At 38.4% G+C, this 24,733-nt stretch overlaps 2 protein-coding genes across 4 annotated transcripts; one reads left to right on the forward strand and one right to left on the reverse strand.

The window, feature by feature from the left end:
• Window positions 1-854: 854 nt before the first annotated feature.
• On the reverse strand, window positions 855-4,672 carry LOC130420215 (RNA-binding E3 ubiquitin-protein ligase MEX3C). Its single transcript, XM_056747391.1, has 3 exons — window positions 4,585-4,672; window positions 3,982-4,469; window positions 855-3,148 (listed from the first exon to the last, which is right to left on the reverse strand). Exons 2-3 carry the CDS (start codon window positions 4,439-4,441, stop codon window positions 2,049-2,051), a joined length of 1,560 nt encoding a protein of 519 aa, XP_056603369.1. The 5' UTR covers window positions 4,442-4,469; window positions 4,585-4,672; the 3' UTR covers window positions 855-2,048.
• A 717-nt stretch (window positions 4,673-5,389) lies between these two features.
• Window positions 5,390-23,955, forward strand: stpg2 (sperm-tail PG-rich repeat containing 2). 3 transcript variants are annotated; one of them, XM_056744913.1, is made up of 14 exons: window positions 5,390-5,553; window positions 6,127-6,236; window positions 6,323-6,460; window positions 6,759-6,926; window positions 8,018-8,133; window positions 8,422-8,533; window positions 10,195-10,293; window positions 11,308-11,467; window positions 12,066-12,229; window positions 14,478-14,567; window positions 15,558-15,726; window positions 15,818-15,933; window positions 16,070-16,218; window positions 23,807-23,955. In XM_056744913.1, the coding sequence occupies exons 1-13, from the start codon at window positions 5,457-5,459 to the stop codon at window positions 16,208-16,210; spliced, it is 1,680 nt and encodes a 559-aa protein (XP_056600891.1). In that variant the 5' UTR covers window positions 5,390-5,456; the 3' UTR covers window positions 16,211-16,218; window positions 23,807-23,955. The 3 variants fall into 3 exon arrangements, with proteins under 3 accessions (XP_056600891.1, XP_056600890.1, XP_056600892.1); XM_056744912.1 differs by lacking the exon at window positions 23,807-23,955 and adding an exon at window positions 18,389-19,050; XM_056744914.1 differs by lacking the exon at window positions 23,807-23,955 and adding an exon at window positions 18,389-19,050 and having other exon boundaries at window positions 6,762-6,926.
• Window positions 23,956-24,733: the final 778 nt, after the last annotated feature.

A 24,733-nucleotide genomic window follows, 5' to 3' on the forward strand; every position in this document is an offset into this window, starting at 1 on the left:
CGGTTGTTCTGGTGATGCTTGTTTTCCAGACCGTCATTTTTTCATGTATCTGTTAAAACTCTTTACATGCATGTCATCATGTAATAAAGTCTGAATCTCCACATGACCGCGCACCCAGTACTGACAATACACGAGAGTCATTTACGAAACAAAACAGTGTAACCCGATTAACATTTCAGGTTTGTAATTAAAGTTTGGTTACAGTATAAAGTTGTATCAGTGCTTGTGTAATTGCCAGATTTTAAACTCTATGATTTTCCACAACAGTACTCTAGTTACTGTTACCACAATACTGGATACTTTCTAGCTTTGAATGCCGTTGAGGTGTAAACTTGTTTCATGTAAATTTCTTTAATTAGGATTGGGTTAAAAATTAAAGCGGAGTTTAACCCTAAAAAGAAATTTGTGTACAAATTTTCTCCAAAATAATTTCTTCAAATTAAAACGCTTTCCTTAAAGGGACAGCTCACTCAAAATGAAAATGTGTTCATGTCAAACCTGTGTGTTTCTTTCTGCTGCAGAACACAAAAGATATTTTGAAGGACGTTGATGATCAAACAACACTGAACATTGTATGAACACAAAACCACCGAGACGTTTCTCAAAATATCTCATTTTGTGTTCCTCTGAAGAAAGAGACATGTTCAGTGGGAAGAATATTTAAATTTTGGGGTAAACTAACACTTCATAAAACTGAAAACACTTGCAGAATCATTTCACATTTTTGGTTGAACTATTCCTTTAAAATAGCATCGAGGCGTGAGATTCTCTCTCTTGAATAGGTTCATAGAGTTTTGTTGCAATCAAACTAACTCAGAAGTCACGCAGAATGAAATGAGTCCATCACTCGGGAGTGTTTTAAATGAAACAATTTATTAAGGAACTCTTAATATCAGAAAAATAAAAATCTTAATTCTTTTTTACAGCAAATATATAATATCAGTGCTTTGGCCAAAGGACAGTAAGGCCTTTATCATAAAATATATTTTAAACTTTAAGAATACAACTTATACGCCTTCACGTCCCTACATACATGAACACATGTTTGTGTGTATTTATATATGTCTATGATACACACGTAATAAAAGAATGATCAAAAACATAAACATTGTAGCAGTGTGACGGTAAAAATCCCTCCGATAAACATAAAATTCCAGGTCATGTTTAATGCAGGACTTTTGTTTTGTTCATAATATAAGAATATGTTAATATGCATTGCAGATCAAATGCAGCCTGTATATATTTCTCTATATATATTGAATCCTTGGCATTGAAGGAATCTTTGAGATAATAAAAACATGCAGGTGTGCAGATTCCTGCTCTACAGTACCTAACTTCAATACTCTACAAGCTAATACTTCAAGCAAACAGCGGTGCACCGCTTGCCAAATAATCTTTCATCTTGACGGGTGTCAATTTGGAAATGAAATAGAAACTACAGGAACACTAAAAAACAGTACAAAAAGAAATAGAAAGTTAATTTTGACAGGTTCCAGATGGCTGATGCCTTCAGGGTTTCTCGGAGTTCAATGACACCGTGTCAGCAGTTGGACTTTGAGAGTGACCCGTTCACGTTAAGGCAATGAGGGTCATCACACAAACATACTCCAGTAATGGGCCGTGTTCACAAGATGAGCGCTTGGCGATTGACAGATCTGTGGCCCATTGATTTTGATGTAGAGATCCTTTAAGTTTGGTAATGACGATGGAGATGTTTGAAGAGATCATCGGGAATGCCCTCCTCCGGCCACGTGAGGGAAAAACAAACTTTGTGTGCACAAATGTTTTGACGCTGTCGTGGTATCAGGGACATAAAATGTAAACACAGTATTTATTTACTGTGGTAATGAAAAAAACAAAAACATGTAGTTGATGCCGTTTTAGCAGCTTAACATAAAGGAGAAACATTTGAGATGAACTCAACTTTGATTTTTTTCTCTAAACCTGCATCTCCCATCGTAAAGAAGAAGTTATCAATATAAAAAAAAAAAGTTTACTTCTCGTTATCCCGATGAACGTCAATGGACGTTTGGTGTAGCCGGAGAGCTTTATGTGCTATGCAGGATGGAGTTGGAACACTCTGGACGGAGAAGATTTTGCCCACCCAGGACGAGCGTGGCCACACCGTCTCCTCCGCCGCAGCGGTTGCACGCTGGGACTTGGCTGTGTTTGGTGTAGCTGCGAGCCCTGGGCGGGGAGCCAGAGCCCACACTGTCGCTTGAAGGGGAGAATACCGGACCGAAGGCGGGAAGGCTCTGGGAATTCTCCTGCACCAACCGAACCAGCGGATGATCCAGCGCCTCCGGGAGGGATGGAGACAGGCGGGTGAGGAGGGACGGAGAAAGCCGCGGCGTGGATGGCAAACTGGCACCTCCTCGTTCCAACGCGTTCCAAGCTGCCTGATGCTGATTGGTGGATCCTGCAGAATCGTCTGACCCTAGGGGCAGCTGGGTATCACCGAACCAGAACGTACATCCACCGCTGCCGGGGCTGAGATCCGCCATCCCGCCGCTGCTGTAGAAAGACTCGCTGGAGTTGCTTCCGAGTGAGCTGGAGCTGTCGTTGCGGTAGCCGGCGCCGTTGACTTGGAAGTTGGCATTAGTGATGCGTGAAGCGGTGCTGGAGAAGAGCCACGTTCCATTGCTGCCCAACTCAAAGCCGACATCTGTGCCATTGTAGTGGAAGTCGTCATCGTCTACTGTGAAATCCACGCTTCCGGCGGTACGCAGAGCGATGTGCGCCTCGATCTCCTCCCTCGCTCGGTCCACGTTCTCAGGCATGCCGGTCACCTCAAACACCGGCTCTTTCTCACGGCTTGGAGTGACGATGTAGGTGTGAGTTTGCTGCTGGATCCTCTTGATGGTGGCTCCTTTCGGCCCGACCACGAGCCCCACCATTCGATACGGCACCCGCACCTGGATGCTGGTCTGTCCTGGGTGACAAGGGACGCTGTTGAGCCCAACGCCTGACGCCACCTTGTTCCGCGACGCCCGGATCAGCGAGAAATGCTCGGCCGCCGACAGAATCTCACGCTTGGCCATGGCCACGTCCTCTTTCCGTCCCGTCACAACAAACACCGGCTCTTCTCCTCTCACGGGGGTTTTAATGTAGGTGTTGGTCTTTGCTCTCAGAGCTTTGATCTTACAACCTGCAGTGAGCGGAGATACAAAACATGAGCCAACATGTTGTCAAAGTCCAAGCCACGAATCAATCGCTCTCTTGGGTCAAATCGTCAACTTGGGTTAATAACAAAACATCTTCCTCCACCGCTTGCTGTAACGGATCTCTCTGGAAATCTGTTTTCATGACATCAGAGATCACCCAGCAAGAGCTCTGGTATTACTCAACATGTTGTCATACAGTTAAGAATTGTCATTAGAGATAAGCACAGCAATTATAATACATGATGTACAAGTCACGTGCAGTTCAATGAGGTCAAAATGTATCATCACCTACATATGTTTGGATATTTAAAAATACACAAAATAATCAATAATCGTGTGGCTGACGGGGATTGTAATATTGTATATATATATTATAACATAATTCATTTAATCCAGTTGTATTATTGTAAAACTTTCCATATTTAATAGAAAATATAAATTCAGATTTTAACGTTGAAAACTTTGGAATGAACTACTCTACACACGGAACTACAAGAATCATGGGATCAGTCTGGAATCACATGAAAACACAGATACAAACTGACCGTCTAAACCCAGTCTGACCACTAAACACTTTCACATATAGGCACCAGTTAAATGTCAACAAAGATCTTCTGTGTGAACCTGAATCTCTAAGATCAGACAAGATGAGTGACAATATATATACTGTACAGTTTTAATTGCAGTAAACATTAAAGCAATAACAAGTCACATTACAGAAAAAAGGGAAGGAAAAAAAATCAAATAACTTATAAAATACATCTTAAGAAGGCATAAAAGATGAAACGAGCCACATTCACGAGAAAAACCAACTCACCCTGTCGTCCAACAATCTCTGCCACATGTTCAGATGTGGGAACCACGACACACTCTGTAGTGTTGACACTCTTCCTCCTGGTGTTGAGCGCACACCTCTCACCATCGTCCAGCATCATCATCATCCTCCAATCCACCTCAGCCGGCCCGTCCTGAAAGAGCCTGCCCGGCCCGGAGACCTCCATACCGGTGAGTTCTGGAGGCACGGCCCGGATCCTCAGCTGCTCCAGATCACAATCGTGTCTGATGAGGTTGTTGTTGATGTTCTCCTCGTCTGATCCTGGGTGACATAATGGCTGAAGGTCCAAAACCGCACCCAAAACACCCAGGTGGGAAACATCGCGTGGTTCTGACAGACTGTCATCCTCCATCAGACTCAACCCGCTCAGATTCCGTACCGGTACCGGGAGATCCGGTTCGGTGTCGTCTGACTCCAAGAGTTGAGCCGTGTTACTGGGCATGCTCGACCAACAACGTGTCCTGCTTTCACTGCGGGCGAAAAACAAACAAAACTATCAACCCGATGAACTGTTAGATACACGATTAAAGTGGACTCGAACGGTTTGTGTGGTGGCTAGTGTGTGTTAATTTGATTTGAACTCACAGTTGATGTTTAGGGCAGCAGGCGCTGCGGTTCCGTGACCCTGTTCTACTGGATCTCTTTGTTTACGGTTCTTCGGCGCGGGTTAGTGTCAGCTGATGTGATTGCGCAGCGCCGCCTGTCGGTGTGGATGAACACATTCGCGGGGCGTGGCCAAATCTAAAGTAAACATCCCTGTGGCCTAGTTCCCTCAAAGAGCCCTAAAAGTGAGTTTTGTTTTGTTGGGTGTACAAATCCATCATGCATTATATTTTCTACCACATATATACATATTTGATTACACTATTAGTTAGTCCATTTACAATTTACGTGAAAAGTTATGTATTAAAAGATATCTCCCATTTAAACAAAATTCAAAGTTGGTTAAGAAATAAATATGACATACGAGAGCCTGAACCCGAACTGATTTTTTTTACTTTTTATGTTTTGCATCACAGAAAAACAAAATGGTTCGATATTACAGATTATTTTTTCTGTAAATATTTTAGTAATATGTATTTCCGTTCATTTTCAGCGCGTGCATTGTTTAGTCAACTAAACTTTTGTTTTTCCTACTATGTTGAAGACTCAACTGGGCTTAGTGACCCGACGTAACCGTGGAAACGTCTCCGTGGCTGCAGCGCTGCGCAGAATAATCACCGTGTGACAGTAAAATACCGCGAGATCAATTCGAAAGCATACAGATCTGTGTGTTCTCGCGATGCTTTTACTTCATACGCCAATCGGTCTGCGCAACGCTTCGTGAAATCGAACACCTGTTAGCACGTTAGCGCACGTAATTGGCGTCCAGGCAACGTAGAGACGCGTCTGTTCATCGACCGAATGAGACAGTGTTATATAACCACACTACTTGCGCTGAAATAAAACAAATAAACATGTATGATCGAGCTCCCAGACTGACATTAAACAGCAGCACGTCCCATGTTGGACAAGGATCTTATAATATCAGCAGATCTCTCGTCAGTAAAGTCGGTAAGTTTTATTTTATAACGAAAAACATCTTAAAAAGTTACAGTTCTTCGAAAGTTCTTGCGAAACCCTCATTTGACATAATGGGCAAACGTTTACCATTACAAACACTATTACAGCTGCCTTCACGTGCTCTCGGAAATTCGATAATTCCCACTTCGACCCGGAAATAATTTACGGAACGGTGCTCTTTTAATGTTAGCAGATACTTGTAATGATTTAATGGTACTAACTATTGAGCAACATTAATGTTTTATTGTTACTTAAAACTTTTAATGTTAATAAATCCAGATGTTACTTCAGGGTTGAAGTGGGAATTATTGGATTTCCCACGTGCACGTTAGGGCAGCAGCAGACCCAAACACATACACACATATAATCTACTTTTTTTAAACTACGGTCTGTATTATTGTGTTAGCTGCGAAGCTGTGAAAAGCTCTATAATCTAAACTTGAATGTTATTGGTTTAAACCATGATCATGGTGTCCAAATGTGCAAGGACATCTTTTTACAAATCTTCGAAATCAAAAGAAATGGACAAATGTGTCATGCGGTTGTGTGTTTGTGTTTCTTCAGACTCTTACGCCCCGTTCCTCTCGCTGTGCAGAAGAGATCAAGGGTTCCTGAGGTCCAGCAGTGATCTGATCTGTCCAGGCCCGGGACAGTACAACAGTGACATCATCAGGGTATGACATCACTCTGTCTACACTCGTGTGACGCGCTGTTTTGTCGTGATGTCTGTCGTAAATGTAAACTTTAAACTGAAATACAGAGTCGTATTGTGGGAGGAAACAGTCTTCATAACCGATCCAAACGGTTTGAGGATGTGGTGTCAGATGTTCCAGGACCAGGAGCGTATGATGTTTCACCCGCAGGAAAGAGAACTAATCATGCAGAGAAAAGCCAGAGGGTGAGGCTATATTAACATCAAGCTTTTGTTTTATTTATAATAAACGAATCATAAAAATGTAATTGAGTTAAACGTTTGATAAACACGTCATTGGCCTTTGAAGAAATCTTTGATTTTCAGGAAGTAAATGTCACAAAGCAAATGTTAATTCATTTTCTGTAGGCAAAGTATAATTTTGAAATGAAATCATAATTTCTAATTCATTTTTGGTCTTATTTGACTATTATATGCATTACTGAACATTTCAAACAATTTATTTCATGTTTTGTTTATTTTAAACTGAGCAAACTCTTATCAGCAGGGTCTCTCTAAAGGAGTGAAGTTTCTTTTGAGTCCTGATGCACCATCCATACCTTCTCCAGGTCAGGCGTTTGGATACGAAGAAGACCCTCAGGGTGTCCTACACAGATTCAATCCCCCCATCAAAGACCAGACCCTCGGCCCGGCCTTCTACAGTCCCGCACCGGTCAGTGTGTGTGTGAACGGATGTCTGGGACTTTATTTCAGACCTTGTGGCTGTGTGTACGGCTGTCATCTCAGCCAACATCCTAACACTAGTGTTTTATTACCCTTTGAGAATTGTTTTAATGTTTGTTGATTGTGTTTTGTACATTTCTGTCAGTTGTTCATTGTTTGTACAGCACTTTGGTCTGCCTCTGTGGTTTTTAAATGTGCTAGATAAATAAATGAATCGATTGATTCACGAAATTTGGCCTGAAGAAGACAGCATCATTATATGCCACCTATGGAGGCAGCTCACTGAGACTGTGAAGAGAACAGGATGGATGTGTATCAGACACGTTTGAGTGTGTGTGTGTGTGTGTGTGTGGAGTGGTCAGATGTGTCCATTACCAGAATCCTGTTGCTGTGGATCATTAGTGCCGGCCCCAGGGTTATTTTCATGAGTAATGATTGCTGTATTATTTTAAAAAGTCACACAGCCCGGTGCTCGTCCATTTGACTGTCAAAAACCCAAACCCTCGGTAATTAGACTTTACTTTATATCTCAACATTCACTTACAATAATGCAGCAGATGCTGGACTCCGATTTAATCTGCTCCCACGTCCTTTATAAATGTGCTGGCCTCTCTCTCTCTCCTGCTCGCCCGCCCGCTCACTCACTCTCATTTTCTCTCTCTCTCTGTCTCTTGCTCGCCCGCCCCTCACTCTCTCTATCTCGCTCACTCACTCACTCACTCACTAACTCTCTATGCTCGCTAGCCTGCCCTCTCACTCGCTCACTTGCTCTCTCTCATTTTCTCTCCCATTCACTCTCTTGCATGCTCACTCATCCTCACTCAACTCAATCTCTCTCTCTCCACTTTCTCCCTCTCACTCGCTTGCAGTTAAACTGGTCCAGGTTAAACTTCTCTGCAGTGTTGCTGATGTTGTAATATCGTTGCTTCTGTTGATTGATTAAATGTAATGTAAATTGGCTGGACTCCATGTATCGATGTAGTTCATACTGCTGTTCATCGAGGCGAGAGAGAGTTTTCATCAAACCTGAACATTATGCGTTATTAGTTCCGCTGTAAGTGAATCTGACGTTTATGACAGGAGGAGCTCTTCTCATCTCAGAAGTATAAAGGTGTGAACTTCAGCCGAATGATGGGCCGGAGAGATCAGGTGAAGGATGGAGACGTGCCTGGACCAGGACAATATGAACCACAGGAGTGAGTTTGATTGACACATACTGTATATTTCCATTTAATAATTATAAAATCTAAAAAACTTCTAAAAACTTTTCAGTTTCAAACGTCGTTAGAAAGATTCAGCAAACATATACAGATAGATGACCTCGTTCTATCTAATCTTTATACATTTTTTATGTTTTCTGTATAGGTGTTGATAGAGTTTTTATCACGACAGATTAAAGGGAAAACAAATGAAATATCCACACTTTTTCTGATGATTTGCTGCATGTGAAGCTGTGTTTTACGGGATATTTGTGTGTGTTTCAGGGATCACACAGCTCTTTATGAGAATGTAAATCTGAGGCGAGAACAGAGAGGTCGACCAGAGCTGATTCTCCCTCGATATCATGAGCTGATCGCTCAACAGGAGGAGAAGAAGGTGAACACTTTTCTTATTATCTTCAGCAGATGTTTTTTTTAATAGTAACTTAATTTATAGCCGTTATATATATTTTTATATTTCACCAGTGGTCCTCTGGGTGAAACTTCTATCTTTTGTTGAAAAGTGTTCAGACCCCAAACCTTGACAAACACAGAGAATAATCTCTCTTTATAAAACTAAAGCGACTGGCGGCTGATGAAGCTTGGATGTGTCTGCTCTCTTCATCCTGTAGAGGGCGCTATTGCAGCAGGATTACCGATACATAATGGCAGTAAATATTTGAATGATAAAACATACAATTCGGTAACACAAAAAATGTTCGCAATAAAGATAATCGTGTTCTCTACCTTGAACAAAACATCATTTTGACATAGGAATGAATTATCTTTGTTTTTATTGCTTTTTCTGGTGAAGTTCTCATAACCGTAACACATCCAGATTTGTCAGAGTGCATGATATGGTGTAATTAAAACAGATTAAATTTTAAATATTTTCTAAAAAACAATCGGATGTTCTACTAGATGAAAGGACTGACATAATATTCATATATAATAAAAATGAAGAAATAGTGGAAGAAAGAAGTGTCCAGGACTGATATTTTCATTTTCATGAAGAGTTTGGTTCCAAAATTTTGATTAATTTGAGTAAAAATGTGTTTTCTTTACAAAGAAAGTGGCAAGATGTAAACTAATATTTTCTGTTTTACAGTTTCACATAGCATCTTTAGGTTGGAGTTAATTAAAAAATTCAAATCCATATTTAGATTTTGAAAGATTCCCCCAAAATGCCATAAATCCATGACAATGTTTTTAAAAATGCAATAAATTCATCAAATCAATATAAAGTTATTTTTCATATTGAAACTGTTGAAAAAACACAACAATGTGAGTTAATCCACATATGACTTGATGGCTTACGTTTCTTCTCCATCGCAGAAACCAGAACAGGTTCATCAATGCCGTCAAAATGTTTTTTTTTTTTTTTTAACTCAAAGTAGGCTACAGGGAAACTAGGATGCCAACTGTATTCAGAGCGACGCCATTACTGTTTACAATGCGTGGAATGGTGTGCTTTGATTGGCTGACTCATTTTTTTTAAATGGCGTTTATCGCGTTTTGGAACCAAGCTCTTCATTTTTAAATTAAGTTTGATTTTATGTTAAGAAACACAATTCTTTAGTACCTCTTAAATGACTAACAAGTTAACAAATTATATTTTTATGTTAAAAACGTAACATTCTCTTGTCACACTGTGTACACAAATTTTTCACTTCTCATTACCGATACATGTCGTTTTCAACATTTTACATGTATAATATTCTATTTAAATATACTTCATTAATGTCATATTGAGAATGATTAATAAAACTTGTTTAGGCATTATGGCTTCGCTTTTTTTTATTAAAACATCCTGTGAGATTGACAGTTTTAAATGTTTACGGTAATGACATTTTTTTAAAACCTATTTCGTATTTTTTTCTTTAATTGTGTTAATCCATCAGTAAAGGTTTTGAAATGACATGTCATACTGTCATGTTTAACATCTTAAAAGCTAGGTTTTGTGAGAATTACCAGAATAAGAATAATAAACCAGAATAAGCTTTGTTTTTTTGTGTTTGTAAGCATTTATTGTGTGTGTTTGTGTGTTTGTGTCTGTAGGGTGTCCCGGGTCCAGGACAGTACCACATACAGAGTCAGTTTGAGAGAGCCAGTTATCCACATGGAGTGTCAAATCCACCATTCCTCTCTCAAGCTCAGGCACGAACACATTCTTACATCTGAATCAATCTGAAATCTAATTTCTTTATACGGATTAATTGTGCATAATTCATCAATGCACATTATTATTAAAGAAAAATATGCTTGTTTGATCATTTTGTAAAAGGTTTTTTACCTTACTATATTTAAATCTTAAACATCTTAGTTTTTTAACAACAAAACCATGATCTTCGCCATTGAACCTGGCATGACGCTAAAAATGAAAGAAAGATTGAAACTAAAGTGTCCTAAAATTGTCATTTTAAAGCATCATTTCGTGTCACTTTGGGATTCTCATATCTTTCAGATTGTACCAGATAGGGCCGTATAAATGTAAATACCAAAAGACAAGTTTATTAAGAGCGGGATTATTAAAGCACATTGAAATATCTTTAATAATTCTTAAATTGCGTGCATGGAAAATTGTGAAGAACACAAAAATGGCTTTTCTCATCATCTCCTAAATCTACTCTCTGTGTAAAATGAAACTAAAATAATGATCTTTATAAAGTACTTTTTAAAGTAACTTGGTATAATTCTTGTACCAAACCGCTTTTGCCCCCCATTAACTCCATTTGTAGGAGAAAATACTTTATCGTTTTTTTTGGTCTGTTGAACACAAAAGAAGATATTTTGAAGAATGTAGGACAGCAAACAGTTCTGGGGCACTTTTGACTAACATTGTATTTTTCCTAATTTGGGAGTCAATGGCGGGGGGGAGATCTGTGTGGTTATAAGCATTCTTCCAAATATCTCTCTTCGGTTCATCAGAACAAAGACATTTATACAGATTTTGAACACCTGAAAGGTGAATAAATGATGACAGAATTTTCATTTTTGGGTGAAGTATGCCTTTAATCTTAGCAAATGAAAGGTTCTGCTAGAGAAGACTTCAAATTTGGATGGATTAGAGACGGATCCAGTGGTCCCGGTCCTCTGACTGTCTCCAACTATTTGGCTTTCACAGGTTTGTTTTATGTTGACTTTACAGTGACCTCTGTTGTTTTCTTTCAGAGGTTCAGTCCAGTGAAAGATGAAGCGCCCCCTGTAGGTGCGTATGATGACCCGCGCGGTGCTCTGGACGCTCTGAAGAAACCCAGAGCAGTCAATAAAAGCCCTTTTGGCCTGAGCGCTGTGCGATTCCTTCCAGAAAACAGAGTAAACGCAACACCAGGTTTGTGTTTGTGTTTCTGTCACATTCTGTGTCAAAAACATCTCTTCTCCATGAATCTGAAATGCAGTTTTATAGATTAAATGAAGGTCGGAATATGCCTGGGTTTGCCTGCGGTGCAAGCCTGATATATAATACGCTGGTTGTGAAAAAGTTGTTTGGTTTGTTGTGTTGAAGAAAATTACAGAAACATTTTCATGGGGTTTAAGAACAGCACTTTGTGATTTATGAGTAAAGACAGACAACATTACACACAGTCGCACCATAAATACAAGACTTTTGTCATGTATGTTTGTAGCACACAATGATTTTCATTTTCAAGTTTAACATGTGACTGTTCGTCGCTTATTCAGTAGAACAAAAGTCACATATTACATCAGATTTTTCTCATTAAAATTAACGTTTATTCATTTAGCAGACGCTTTTATCCAAAGCAAAAGCCTTTTTTCAGATTATAGAATAAAAACGTAAGGATTTAAAAAAAGAGTTTTTTGTACTCTGTCAACTTTAAGCAGTTGTGTCCTTTTTTAATTATCTGTCGAGACAAACGTGACAGAGATGAGATATGAAAGAGCAAATAGAGTGTGTATTTCTCCGACAGGTCCCGGTTCTTATAACGTGTATGACTATAGTTTGGCTCAGGAGAGTTTAAAGAAAGCAAATCTAAAGGGCAAAAGAAACGGAGCCTTCGGCTGTGTCGCACCACGACAGCTTTTCCACCTCAGTAAAGAAGAGACGCAGAGCCCGGGACCGGCATGTTACAAGGTGAGCGGCTCCTCGACCCGGCTCCTCACTGTCTGCAATTACAGTAATCTGACGCTGTCCTTGAGACCTCGTTGAGACTTTACAGAGACGTTCACAAACATCTTTACCGATGAATCGCACGAATCCGTTATTTAACATTCATATTTTCAGAAACATGCAATCTTAAACCTGCACTTGCAAACGGTTACCATGGGAACCACACTGAAACCATAGTGAAAATATTTTTCAACGACCATCCTAGCATCCCCCTTCCAGTGTGTTGTTGAGTTTTTTGAGAAGTAACCCAATAACTGATATAACAGTGATTAGGGCAGTGGTTCTGAAACTGGAGGGGCCCCAAGATAGATCCAGGGGGCACAGATTTTGTGGCATTTATGAAATATAGAATTTTGTACAAAATGTCATCCAATCAAGCATTGAGACCACCAAGAAAAATTATTGTTGTTACAGAATTGTATAATTGAATATGTTTTTTAGTGTAATTGAAATTCTAAATTCAAGATTATAAATCTTTATTTGAGGGGCCGCAAAGCGATGCAACCCTACACAAGGGGTTCTCGAACTTTTTGACTCCAAGGCCCCACACTGTATTCAACTGTATTCAATTTTATACTTCATTTCAAGCTCTGAAATATTTTATTTAACAAAAAATGGACAAATAATAAGAGATATATTTGTTCTTAGTTATATTTTAAAATGTATTTCAATACTCGTTCTGTCTCATTTTAAATTATTAGTCATCCTGGAGACCCCTTGTGGGCCATGGCCCCCCTGTTGAGAACCACTGCCCTGCACAAAGGGAGCCTTATGACCAAGACATTTGAGAACCACTGGTTTAGACAGATACCATGGTACATTTTTGGTGTGATACTGCAGAAAAGTGTAAACTCATCCTCCCTTCAGGTATTTTAGGCGAATCTCTGCAGTAAACTCTTTGAAAATGTTCATCTGTTAAGGTGTGGGTGTCTTGTTTGCCCTCTTTGTGAACCAATCTGACCTCAGCTGATGTGATTTGAGAACGTTCCTCCTGTTGTATTTCTTTCTTACCCGCCCCACTCACGAATCAGTGAGATGGATGAGCACACAACGAATGTCGTGGTGGTGTAGTTTCTCATAGATGTGGCTGTTTGGAACTTTCACACTATTTGTCCAAAACGCCTCTCGGACCAATTGTATCATCTGTAACCGAGGATTCACACATATCACCGATGAAAGAGACGCCACTCGCTGTCTTTGTGTATCCGTGTAACTTATCGGCTTGTAAGCAGTGAAGTTTGTGGATTCTGAATGTATAGAGATGAGCACAGTGATGGATTATAATGAATCTGATGTCAGACAATCATCAGGAGACTGGAGAAATGAAGTTCTGAACACATATAGATGCTTTCATTGGACACGCATCCGGCCCCGTCTGTGTTTGGTTATCTAATAATATCTATATTCATTTTAATTTATATTAATTATTGTATTTACCTCAATTTAAACTATTCAGCAGTTATTGATATCCGATTTTTCACTTCAGGGTAGTCCTGGCTAAATAAATCCACTGTAATGATGACATTAGCGCAATCTTTATTTAAATACTGTTTATTTATGAACATATAATGCTATAATTCAAATTCTACTATGATTCATTTTATTTGTTAATTTAATAAAATTTACAGATTAATTATTGTATTTTATTTATTTAACATATTCATTTCCCTTCTCTCTTTGTTCAACAAACCACATTTAAAATTCAAGTGTAGGGATTAAAAAGATTTGTAACTATTGTGGCTCTTAAGTCAAAATTTTAACCGGGTTTTGAATTATGATGATATTATCTTATGTAAAGAAGGTATTGATAATCAGGGTTTTTAATATCACGGTTATTGTAAATGCCGGTATATTGTGACACCTGACTTACATCACAAAAATATATTGAAAACCTTTTTCTTTTTTCAAGTTTTTGCTGATAAAATCACAATAATGTTTAAATTTCTTATCTGATTTTGATAGTTTATGTAGTCTGTGGACCACAAATGTTACGTATCCAGTAAATATTTGTGAAGACGTTCCTATGTAACATTTGATTGTCTGAAAGTTTAACGCACCGCTTTTATAGTAGTATGCAGTACATGCAGAGTGTGCTTTTATTTTGTATTTCACACAAAGATCTCGACTATAATGTTACTGTTTATTCGAGGATTTTTGATGGACTGTAGTACATAAATATTTTAACTTGTGTAATGTGGTTCATTTGTTGCAGGTGAAGACATATGAGGAGTTATATAAGAAACGGAGCAGCGCTGCTTTTAAATCAGCCACAGAAAGACTCGCGGGGTCCCTGTGTGCTCAAGTAAGACTCGTAATGATGTCACATTTAACTCCAATCCCACAGGAAACACAAATCACTATAATGACATCAGCAATATTTCATTCACTCTCCCAAAACAATGAGAATAAACAAAGAGTTTTTATTGGAGGTGTCTTCCTTCTCAGAGTTATATTTATTGTCAAATACACATAGTCTCACATCTTTCTAGAGTTTCAAAAGTTTCAAATTCAGAGAGCAGTCTTTGAGAAATAAAGATGTTTTTTCTTCTTCTGGGAAATCAGCGTGTTGGCCTGAAATGAGACTCTGTGATAAATTATGAGCTGGAATGAGATGTCAGCTCAGTATTGAAAGTCAAACACCGCCTGCGCTCCAGCTTTCTGAGAAGTGTGTGTTGTTTCACTCCACGGAGAGTTGAGATTAAATTCGGTCCATATCTAAAATCAGTAATTACACAACTCAGATATGAGCACACAGCGCTGGCCTTACGTGGGATTTTATATCCAAGAGAGCGTTTGACTCCGAGTCTAATGCATATGCTGCAAATATTTCATGATATGAGCTCGAGCGCCTCGTCTCTCATCTACAACTGGACAGTTTAGGAACACACACACGTGTGCACGCACACAGACAGACAGACACACACATAGACGCGCACACACACACACACAGACACACACGCACAGACAGATACACGCACAGACAAACTAACTCACTCACTCACACACAGAAACCCGCAGACAAACAGACTGATGGAAGGATGGAGGCACGCATGGACGCACACAAACAGAAGCACACACACAAAGACAGACAGACAGACGCACACAGACAGACGCACACAGACAGACGCACACAGACAGACGCACACAGACAGACGCACACAGACAGACGCACACAGACAGACACACACAGACAGACAGACACACACAAACACACACACTATCCCTGCCATAAACACATTGTGTAAATGATGTGTATGATGCTGTGGTTATGTATTGGATTCTCTGTTGGCAGGATACGCCTCCGCCGGGCTCATATAACGTCTGCGAATCATTCGAGAAGATTCACGGCCCCCGTCACTACAGCGAGCCGCGCAGCGAGAACGCCAGAAACCGACACAGTAGCTTCCTGTCTGCTGCCCCCAGAGACCTCACCTTCGTCCACAGCGACCCTCACATCCCCGGTGACCGAAGTTCTGGAGAACACACACATTTGTTTATGACTCATGTAGAGCTGCAGTCGTCTGTGAATAACATGTTTATGTGTGTTTTCAGGTCCAGGTCATTACAGTCCAGACGTGAAATCAAGCTCGACGTTAGCCCTGATCGGCTCAAAAGAAGATCGCTTTAAATGCTCGAAAGACATCAGCCCTGGACCGGGAGCGTATGAGGTGAATACAACTCATCTTAATGTACTTCAAACCTACAGGTCCATAACACGAGTAAACCAATGGTTTTCCAAAATAATACTTTGACATTGTTACAAAACGTCCAATGATTCGATGTGTCTGTGTGTGTGTGTTTCAGTTGAGTCCGGTCTTGAAGGACACGGTTCTGAAAGGCACTTTCAACGTGACACTTCACAACCCTTTAACCTCCAGCGCTAGATCTTTACATTCACTGAGATCTCTGAGAAAACCTTCCGCTCACAGTGGTGCACAACTCTGAGGTCAAAGGTCAGTGCGGATCGTGTCTTGTCTTGAGTGTTCCTGTGCCACACATCAACGGTCCTTTGTGTCAGATTGAAAGATAAACTGAGATACAGCTGAGACTTTTGTCTCGATTGACAGCGTCGATCGATCGATCGTGTTGTGCTCCGAGGTTTTCATTGACACGCAAAACTGCTCAGTCCTGAGCCGACCCTTGTGCTCATGTTGACATTGTTTAGCCTGGAAAAGAAATGAGGGCGTGTTGTGTGAAGTGACTGATAGAAAGACGTTATATTCAGATGGGTCTTTCTTCAGAACCAACTAGAGGTCATTCTGATATTGGTTGTGGTTTCGTGTTGCAAGACTTCTGACTGTGAACCGCTCTATTAGGTTCATCTGATTGACAGGTAAAGCCACCAGTTATAGTTTGCTCCGTTGTTACAGGCCATTTAAAGGAAAGTTCACCCACAAATGAATGAATTACTCGCACTCAAGTTGTTCCAAAGCTGTATACATGTCTATGTTCTGTTAGACACAAAGAAAGATATTTAGAAAAATTCAACAACTGACATTTCTGGGGCACCATTGACTACCATAGTAGAAAATTCAAATGGTTGTCAGATATGTCCCAGAACGTTTTTTTTCCCTAAATTCTTCAAAATATCTTCTTTCGTGTTCTACCGAACAATTTTTTTTGTTTTCCTAAAATGTTATTCAATGGTGCCCCAGAAATGTGCAGTTGCTAACATTCTTCCAAATATCTTTCTTTGTTTTCAGCTGAACGAAGAAATGTATACAGGTGTAAAATAACTTGAGGGTGAGATTCATAACAGACCTTTTATTTTTGGTGAACTATCACTTTAAGGGGAGGGGCTATCAGAGATACAATAGACTGTTGTGATGAAACACAGTATTATTGTGAATATTTGAAGTGGTGAAGTAGTTTTTCAGCACTTAGTAAATGTAATGTATTATATTACATAAATTACATTTTAAATCAAACATTTATGGATTTTATAGTTTGTATAATTCTGTTTAATTTGTATTTATTTGTATAGCGCTTTTCTCCTTTTTAAAGCAGCTATACAGACAATGTGTTTTTGCTGTCGAAACACAAGATAAAATCAGTACAAAAATGAAGAGAAATAAAAATAATGGTGAAGAAATAGACCCAAAATTATAGCTTGTCATCTTTTACTCAAGTTCAAAATCTATATAAATTTCTTTGTTCTTTTGAGCACAAAAGAAGCTATTTAAATCACAGTTCTGGGACACCATTGATCACTATAGTAGATTTCTTCCTGTTATCGTCAATAATGTACTATCAATTGTTACTAATTGAAATTTATACAGGTGACACAATTTTCTTCTTTGGCTGAACTATCCCACATGCATTTGATAATATTCCTGTGTACATTTCACATGACCTCACAGAATGTGCCTACCATGCCAAACAATACTGTATTTAGAGAGTTTCTGTTTCTCTGGAAAAGAGAAATCAATCAATCAATCAATCAATCAATCAATCAATCAATCAATCAATACATCCATCAATCAATTCATCAATTAATCAATTCATCAAACAATCCATCCATCAATCAATCCATCCATCCATCTATCAAATCTATCCATCCTTCAAATCCATCCATCCATCAATCAATTAATCAAACAATCCATCAATCCATCCATCAATCAATCCATCAATCAATCCATCAATCAATCCATCAATCAATCCATCAATCAATCCATCCATCCAACCATCAATCAATTCATCAAACAATCCATCAATCCATACATCCATTCATCCAACCATCCATCAATTAATCAAACCATTAAATCATCTTTAAACACTCCAACAGACAAATTAACATTTTGTGACCTCAGAATGAAACCTTGCAACTACATTTTTGATTTCTTGTTTATTTATAAAACCATTACTACTGGTCACCCTTCAAGTTCGTCTGTGGGTTTTGCAAAATAATTAATTAATGTTTTTTGTAAAGTGGAAGTTTATAAGAAACAAGCTTTGCAAAGATTTTTGACCTTATCGGAGCGCTTTCTTTAAAAACCGTAATATCAAAACGATTATGCTCAGTCAATTGTGGGAGACTACATGGATTAGTCGTGCAGCACTACCTCCTTGCGTGTGATATTTTCTTCTCTACTGTTTATTTCCATGTTCTGATTTGTGTTTCAGGTCACAGACTCTAAACAGGCCTGGTCTAAGCTTCACCCATTAAACACACGCTTCCCGGGAGGTCCCGACACACACGCACCTCTTTATGGGTGATATATCCCCCTGCGCTCACGGCACATAAATCAGGATTCTTTAATGCCTTTGATGTTTCAGGGTTTTTGTGCGTCATAAATTCTCAGCCCTGCCCACAATAACACAACGCTAATGTAGCCAGATCTGAACACACACACACACACACACACACACACAGGTCTCGTTGTGGTTCTACACAGCCTTTTAATCTAATTAAGCATTTACACAGTGTCATTATTCAGCAGACAGCAGCGGGCTGGGGGAGGAATTGAGAGAAAGAGAGAGAAAGGAAGGTTTTAGCTCTTTATTGAACGGACTTGTTTTACATTTGCAAGCTAATTGAATCAGATAAATCACTGTGTCGGACGCTCTCTCTCTTTCTCTCTCTTTCTTTCTTTCTGTGTGTTTGTGTTGTGGAGCGTCAGGACTTTAAATCTACTATTTTAAAGTTTCTAAATCCTTGAGGTGAAAGTGGCGAAAAACTGAAAATCTTCAAAGGAAAGAGACATTATGAAATGTATAAAATATATGTATTTTATATAGAATAATATTTTCAAATATGATGTTTAAAATAAAATTACTGGCACTGAGTCTGAATTGAAAGTTTTCTCTGTAATGTTGTTTCTAAATTGTTATAAATGAAAACAGAACTTCTGTCATAGCCATTATGTAAAAGACATCTGTACACAATAAACAATTATTTATATATAATATATATATATATATATATATAATAATGTAATATAAGGGCTGTCAACATTAACCCGTTAAAGCTTGCAATTAATTCAAGAGTTATGTGTAATTTTTTTTTTATGGCATTAATGCAATATGCAGTTTTTGTCATCATTGTCGAACGTTACATAATAATCTCTTATTCATATAAAGGCTTTAAACTATTGAAATGGTTGTATTGACACATCTAGTATAGATTGACGGCTTCTGGCTGTGGAATACTGTTGAACACGACAGCGGTCCGTCTGGTGGAAAAGTCTGCATCAGAATCTGTCAGACGCACCGGTATTTACTTCTCTTTCGTGCGTGAATGAACAAAACACACAAGATTATGTCAGAAAGCACATTTTTTCTAGTATTTTTGCAAGCACAGTCTTCAACAAGTTAAAGTCTTAAATGAATGTAAAGAGTAGTGAAAATAGGAAGCGCAAGACCTGCTAAGGCCAGATTCACATTTTGCATCTTTCCTGCACGCAGATGAGCAAATAGGGGTCAACGCAGTGTCACATTTTTCTGGGCGGGTCGAGGCTGAAATTGTCAATTGAAGAGAGATGATGCTGTTAATGATGAAATTATTAGAATGTAGTGGATTAGTATTTTTCTTTCGATTGACAGCACTAAAATACACATGTTAATCAAAATAAATTGTGCATGTTTAATATCACTATACATGTGTGATTAATTGAAGTTTATCACATGAAAAGGGTGCGATTTATCGCAATTCAAATTTTAAATGTTTAATCTTAAATCTTTCTAAATTGACAGCCAAAAATATATATACCAACTAATCCATATATATATATATATATATATATATATATATATATGTATATAATTTATCAAAATTAGTATTAATTAAAATAACAGTTTCGACCAAAACATTAAAGTGTCCATGATTTAATAAAAATGTTGCGTTAATACCAATACAATAATACCGTAACAATGTATGTGATAAAGCTCTGAATCAGCGTGCGTGTTTTAGAGCATTAGATATTTCAATGGTATATGTCTGATAGCTTTTTTATTATTTTAAGTAACTCGGCATATGTTCATGTGGACGTTGGCGTTTGAGTTTCTCAGTTGGAGAATGTGTGAGAGTTTCTCGATGGGCTTTCAGAAAGCCAGCTGAAGACTTCAGAAGGTAAACACCATATTGTGAGACGTGTTAATTGTGCTTAAGATGTTTTAATTAGACATTAAGGCAAGCTGTTCATTCTGCTGAGGTCTGGATGGCCCCGTGCCCACGGCCCTCGAGGCTTCAACAGAGGACGGAGAACTTCTGCCGCTCCGTCAACAAACGTCTGCCCACAGGGATATTACTGGCTTCATCAAACTCGCCTTTATGTTTCTTTTATGTACTAACTTTCTCCCAAGTGCTAGTATCAGAATGAAAGAGAAATAAGAAATGGACATTAATGAGACACTAGTTTGTCGTGTGGAGTTAACGTCCGTGTCCAGAGCATCAGAATGTGAAACGGGAACACGTTTGTTGGGTTAATATGAGGAAGATCTGGTTGTTTGAAGATGATTGTTGAGCGTGTGGTGAACATTGGCATCATAAGGCCTACACTATACACACATATTTACACCAAATCTGATCAGATTCAATGTGCAGAGAACAAGTTCGGGGCCATTGAAATACAGCTGGGATCTAACCAAATGTACAATAATATTATAAAAATATACAACATCTATAAACAAAGTATTTTATGGTGTCTAATGAAGCTCCAAGTGGTGGCAAATGACTGTAATAAAAAAAAATCTTTAAATATGGCCAGAGACCATTACAGTGTCACTGACATCTTGACGTCTTTAAATACTCTGAATATAAATCAAATCTATTCAAGCGTAACTTTTTTTTCTTCATAATAACTGAATTTTAATGATAATATTTTATGGTATGTTTCTGTTTCTTCAGCTTACAGTTTTTTTTACAGTATAGCCTCGCCGGCCATCTTGGCTTCTGGGATTGTCTAAGTGTTGACACCAATGACAGTGACAAGTTTTTAAAATCTTTCTAAATGTAAAAGAATGTAGCTGTGACTATCACACATGCAATAAAACAGATGCAGAAGAACAGGATGATGGAAACATGTTTATCTGACTAAACAAGAAACATTGACACACAATCAGAATCCATTGGAATTCCCTTTTAATCTAATTCAAATGTATTTACATTACGCTTTTTACAACGTTTCGTTGATTTAAAGCAGCTTTATTAGAACAATAAATATAACCTACATGTATCATATGATAGCATGACTTAGATGGTATGATTGAAGATTTGATTGTCCTCTTAGACTGTAACATATAAAACTGGTATGCATGCTTTTTGAGACTGTCAGACGTTTAGTCCATTAGTTTAATGGATAACAGATATGGTATTGAACCTCACATGAACATGTGGATAAATAAGAAAAAGTGATGTTTGATCAGTAAAACTGACTATATTCTATCTTGTGGCAATATTGTATTTTCAAAAGCCTAGTCTAGTGTCAGCTTTCAATGAGATTAGAATAACATAACATCATACATTGTGTAGCCAGACTTTTTAGAATTTGACTCAAAACTGAATCCTGGAAACAACCATTTGACTGTGATGTGTTATGAAGCAGCACATCCATGATGTTCAGTTTTAAAGCTCAACATCATTTAGAGCGTCCGCAGGTCTGGTGTTATCACTCTCTCACACTCGCTCAGACTCCAGCGGGAGGTTCACTGATCCTCACACGCTCATAACCCTTTCAAAACATATACACATCTGCTCTCATGTGCCGGTGACCTGGCATGGGTCAGCGCTTCTATTGAGGGGTCTGATTAGTGTTTTATCACAACTCATCGTCTCTTTGAGAGAACGGCCCCGATGGGAAGTTTAATTTAGTTGAATGTTGTTCTGGGAGTCGAGAGAGAGAGAGAGAGAGAGAGAGAGAGAGAGAGATGATATGGAAATAGGCTGAATGTTGCTGCACTTAATACAGAAAAGTAGCTTCAAATACTCCCAATGTTTCTGCTCTTTCCAAATAATGCGCTTAATGTTGGCTCTTCTGTTTGCCGTGTGTGAAAGTTGTGAGGAAAAGATTCAGAAGACACAGTGTGATGGCAATGAAATATAGTGTAGTAGACAATGAAAACATTTCAAACAACAAGATACTTGAAGGTCACGGTGTGTGATATGTGTTTACAGATGTTTTTATATTTTAATGTTAGAGTAAAGTTCCTTAGCTAAAATTACATTATCCAAAAGAAAATGATTGAAAATGGCACAGAAGAGTGACCTCAATAATATTGACTTTTGATTGCAGACTCGACTAATCTAACCATCAATCCATCCATCAATCCATCCATCCATAATCAAACACAAAAGCTAAATATGAAAGCTAATTTTAAACATTGATAAAACAAGCAAACAAAATCTTATATAGCAACTTTAGCAATACACCAATAAATTATAAAATGACAAAAGCATGTTCCAAAATTGCTTAAACTTTAAATACAATTAACACACAAACTAAAAATCTAAAATAAAAGCTAATTTAAAATGCGAATAAAACTAAAATCAAAACTATAATAACTCTGCTCACATGTGTGTGTGTTATGAGCGTTGATGTGATGATGACCCTGACATGAGCTCCAGATTTCACTTTCTATCACAGCACAGATCAAGGTTGTCGTGTGTCAGCCAGCTGGCCTGAGGTCCGATCTCTCTGGAGAACAGCACTTAAACCACAGGAGAACAGATTATCAGAGACCAGACACAAACTGTGAACCTGTCCACCGTCATCAAATCAAAACCTTACAGACCGTCTGCATTGACAAAATATGCTAAACATCTGCTTTCTGTTATTCTTGTATTTTCAGCCTTTCTCTCTTACAGAGTGAAGTTTGTGCGAGGAAAGTTTTTAATACATTTCTTTTTCTTGAAAATATGTGAATGCAGACTGTAGCTTTTTCAACTTCTTGGGCATCATTTTTAAAATACAGATTTAATCCTAAATGTGACGATTCTGATGCTGTAGGATTCTTTGACTGACTGACAAACGATGTAAGAGCCCACATATTTTGGAAAGTTAAAAGACGGTGAATCTGTACACAGATTGACAAAAGACACCTGAAGGATAAAGGATGTTTAGCAAGTTAAGAATTAATTCATTGCAATTCAATTGCAATGACTCACTCTCTAGTTATTCCAAACCTGCATACATTTCTTTGTTTGATTGAACACAGAGTAGATATTTGGAAGAATGCTTGTAACCAAACAGTTCTTGGTCACCATTGACTACCAAGGTAGAAAAAATATAAATTGTAGTCAAAAGTGCCCCAGAACTGTTTTTCTTTTTTACATTCTTCAAAATATCTTCTTTTTGTGTTCAACAAGTAAATGTTCCTACTATGGTAGTCAATGGTGTCCACAAACTATTTGGTTGCTCACATTCTTCCAAATATCTTTCTCCGTGTTCATCTGAACAAATACATTTATATACAGATTAGGAACGAAGGCGAGTAAACAATGACAAAATAAAGATTTTTGGGTGAACTGTTCCTTTAAGAGATTTACACGTTTGTCGAATGAAAATAACAGATCTGAGTTTAATATGTATATTTTGTTCTTCACAGGAGAATGTCAAAGTCATGCAGGTCTGGAACAACTCGAGGGTAAGAAAATGACTACACATTTCTCACGTTTGCAAGAATTTTCATCGAGGGATTTGGTTGCCATGGAAACAACTCTACATAGTTTGTGTCTACACCCGTATTACATTCATTATCGTCTCTCCAGAGAAGGTTACAACATTCGCTTTCATTTAGAAACTCCACCAAATGTCCCACAACGATGGCAAAAGTCTACACCAACTATGTTGTGGATACGATTCAAATTGATGATTCATTGATTCAAACCAAATTAAGTTTATTTGTGTGAGGGGATAGAATATACAGTGTGTACAGTATAAACATCCTTGTGTGTGTGTGAGAAGGTGAAAAGTTTGTTTAGTGAACAGATGGATGATCAGTCTGAATCTAGACCTCCTGATCTGCTGTCGTATCTCCTCATTAATGTTCACTCGCTCACTTCCACTTCCTGCTGAGAGAGGAAGTGACACAATCTGTCAATCCCAGCGGCGCACAGTGATCATGCTCAGTGTGAATCATGATTTACCTGCGCTCAAGAGCAGAAATGTTATTCACCCGCTCCACTACATTGACGTTTGCTGAAGCAAATAACAAACAACTAAAGGATTAAAGGGGTCATATGGTGCGAACACGTGTTGTTCTGTGTCTTTGGTGTGTTATAAGTTGCCCATGCATGTATTACACACATAAAATTGAAATGAGTGAACAAAAGAGTCATTCTATGTAAAAGAGAATGCTCACCCAGACCTGCCTGAAACACCTTGTGTAACCACACCCCCACAAATCTACATCAGTTGGTGGTCTGATGTGACTAAGACTGCCCAAATGTACACGTAAGGTGGTGTACCTGTCAGTTCAATTGAAGAGAAACCTGATGTTCCAAATATGGTCAGAGGCGTTACATTTCCCTCA

This window comes from Triplophysa dalaica, chromosome 4, assembly GCF_015846415.1.
Source record: "Triplophysa dalaica isolate WHDGS20190420 chromosome 4, ASM1584641v1, whole genome shotgun sequence".
NCBI lineage: Eukaryota > Metazoa > Chordata > Actinopteri > Cypriniformes > Nemacheilidae > Triplophysa > Triplophysa dalaica.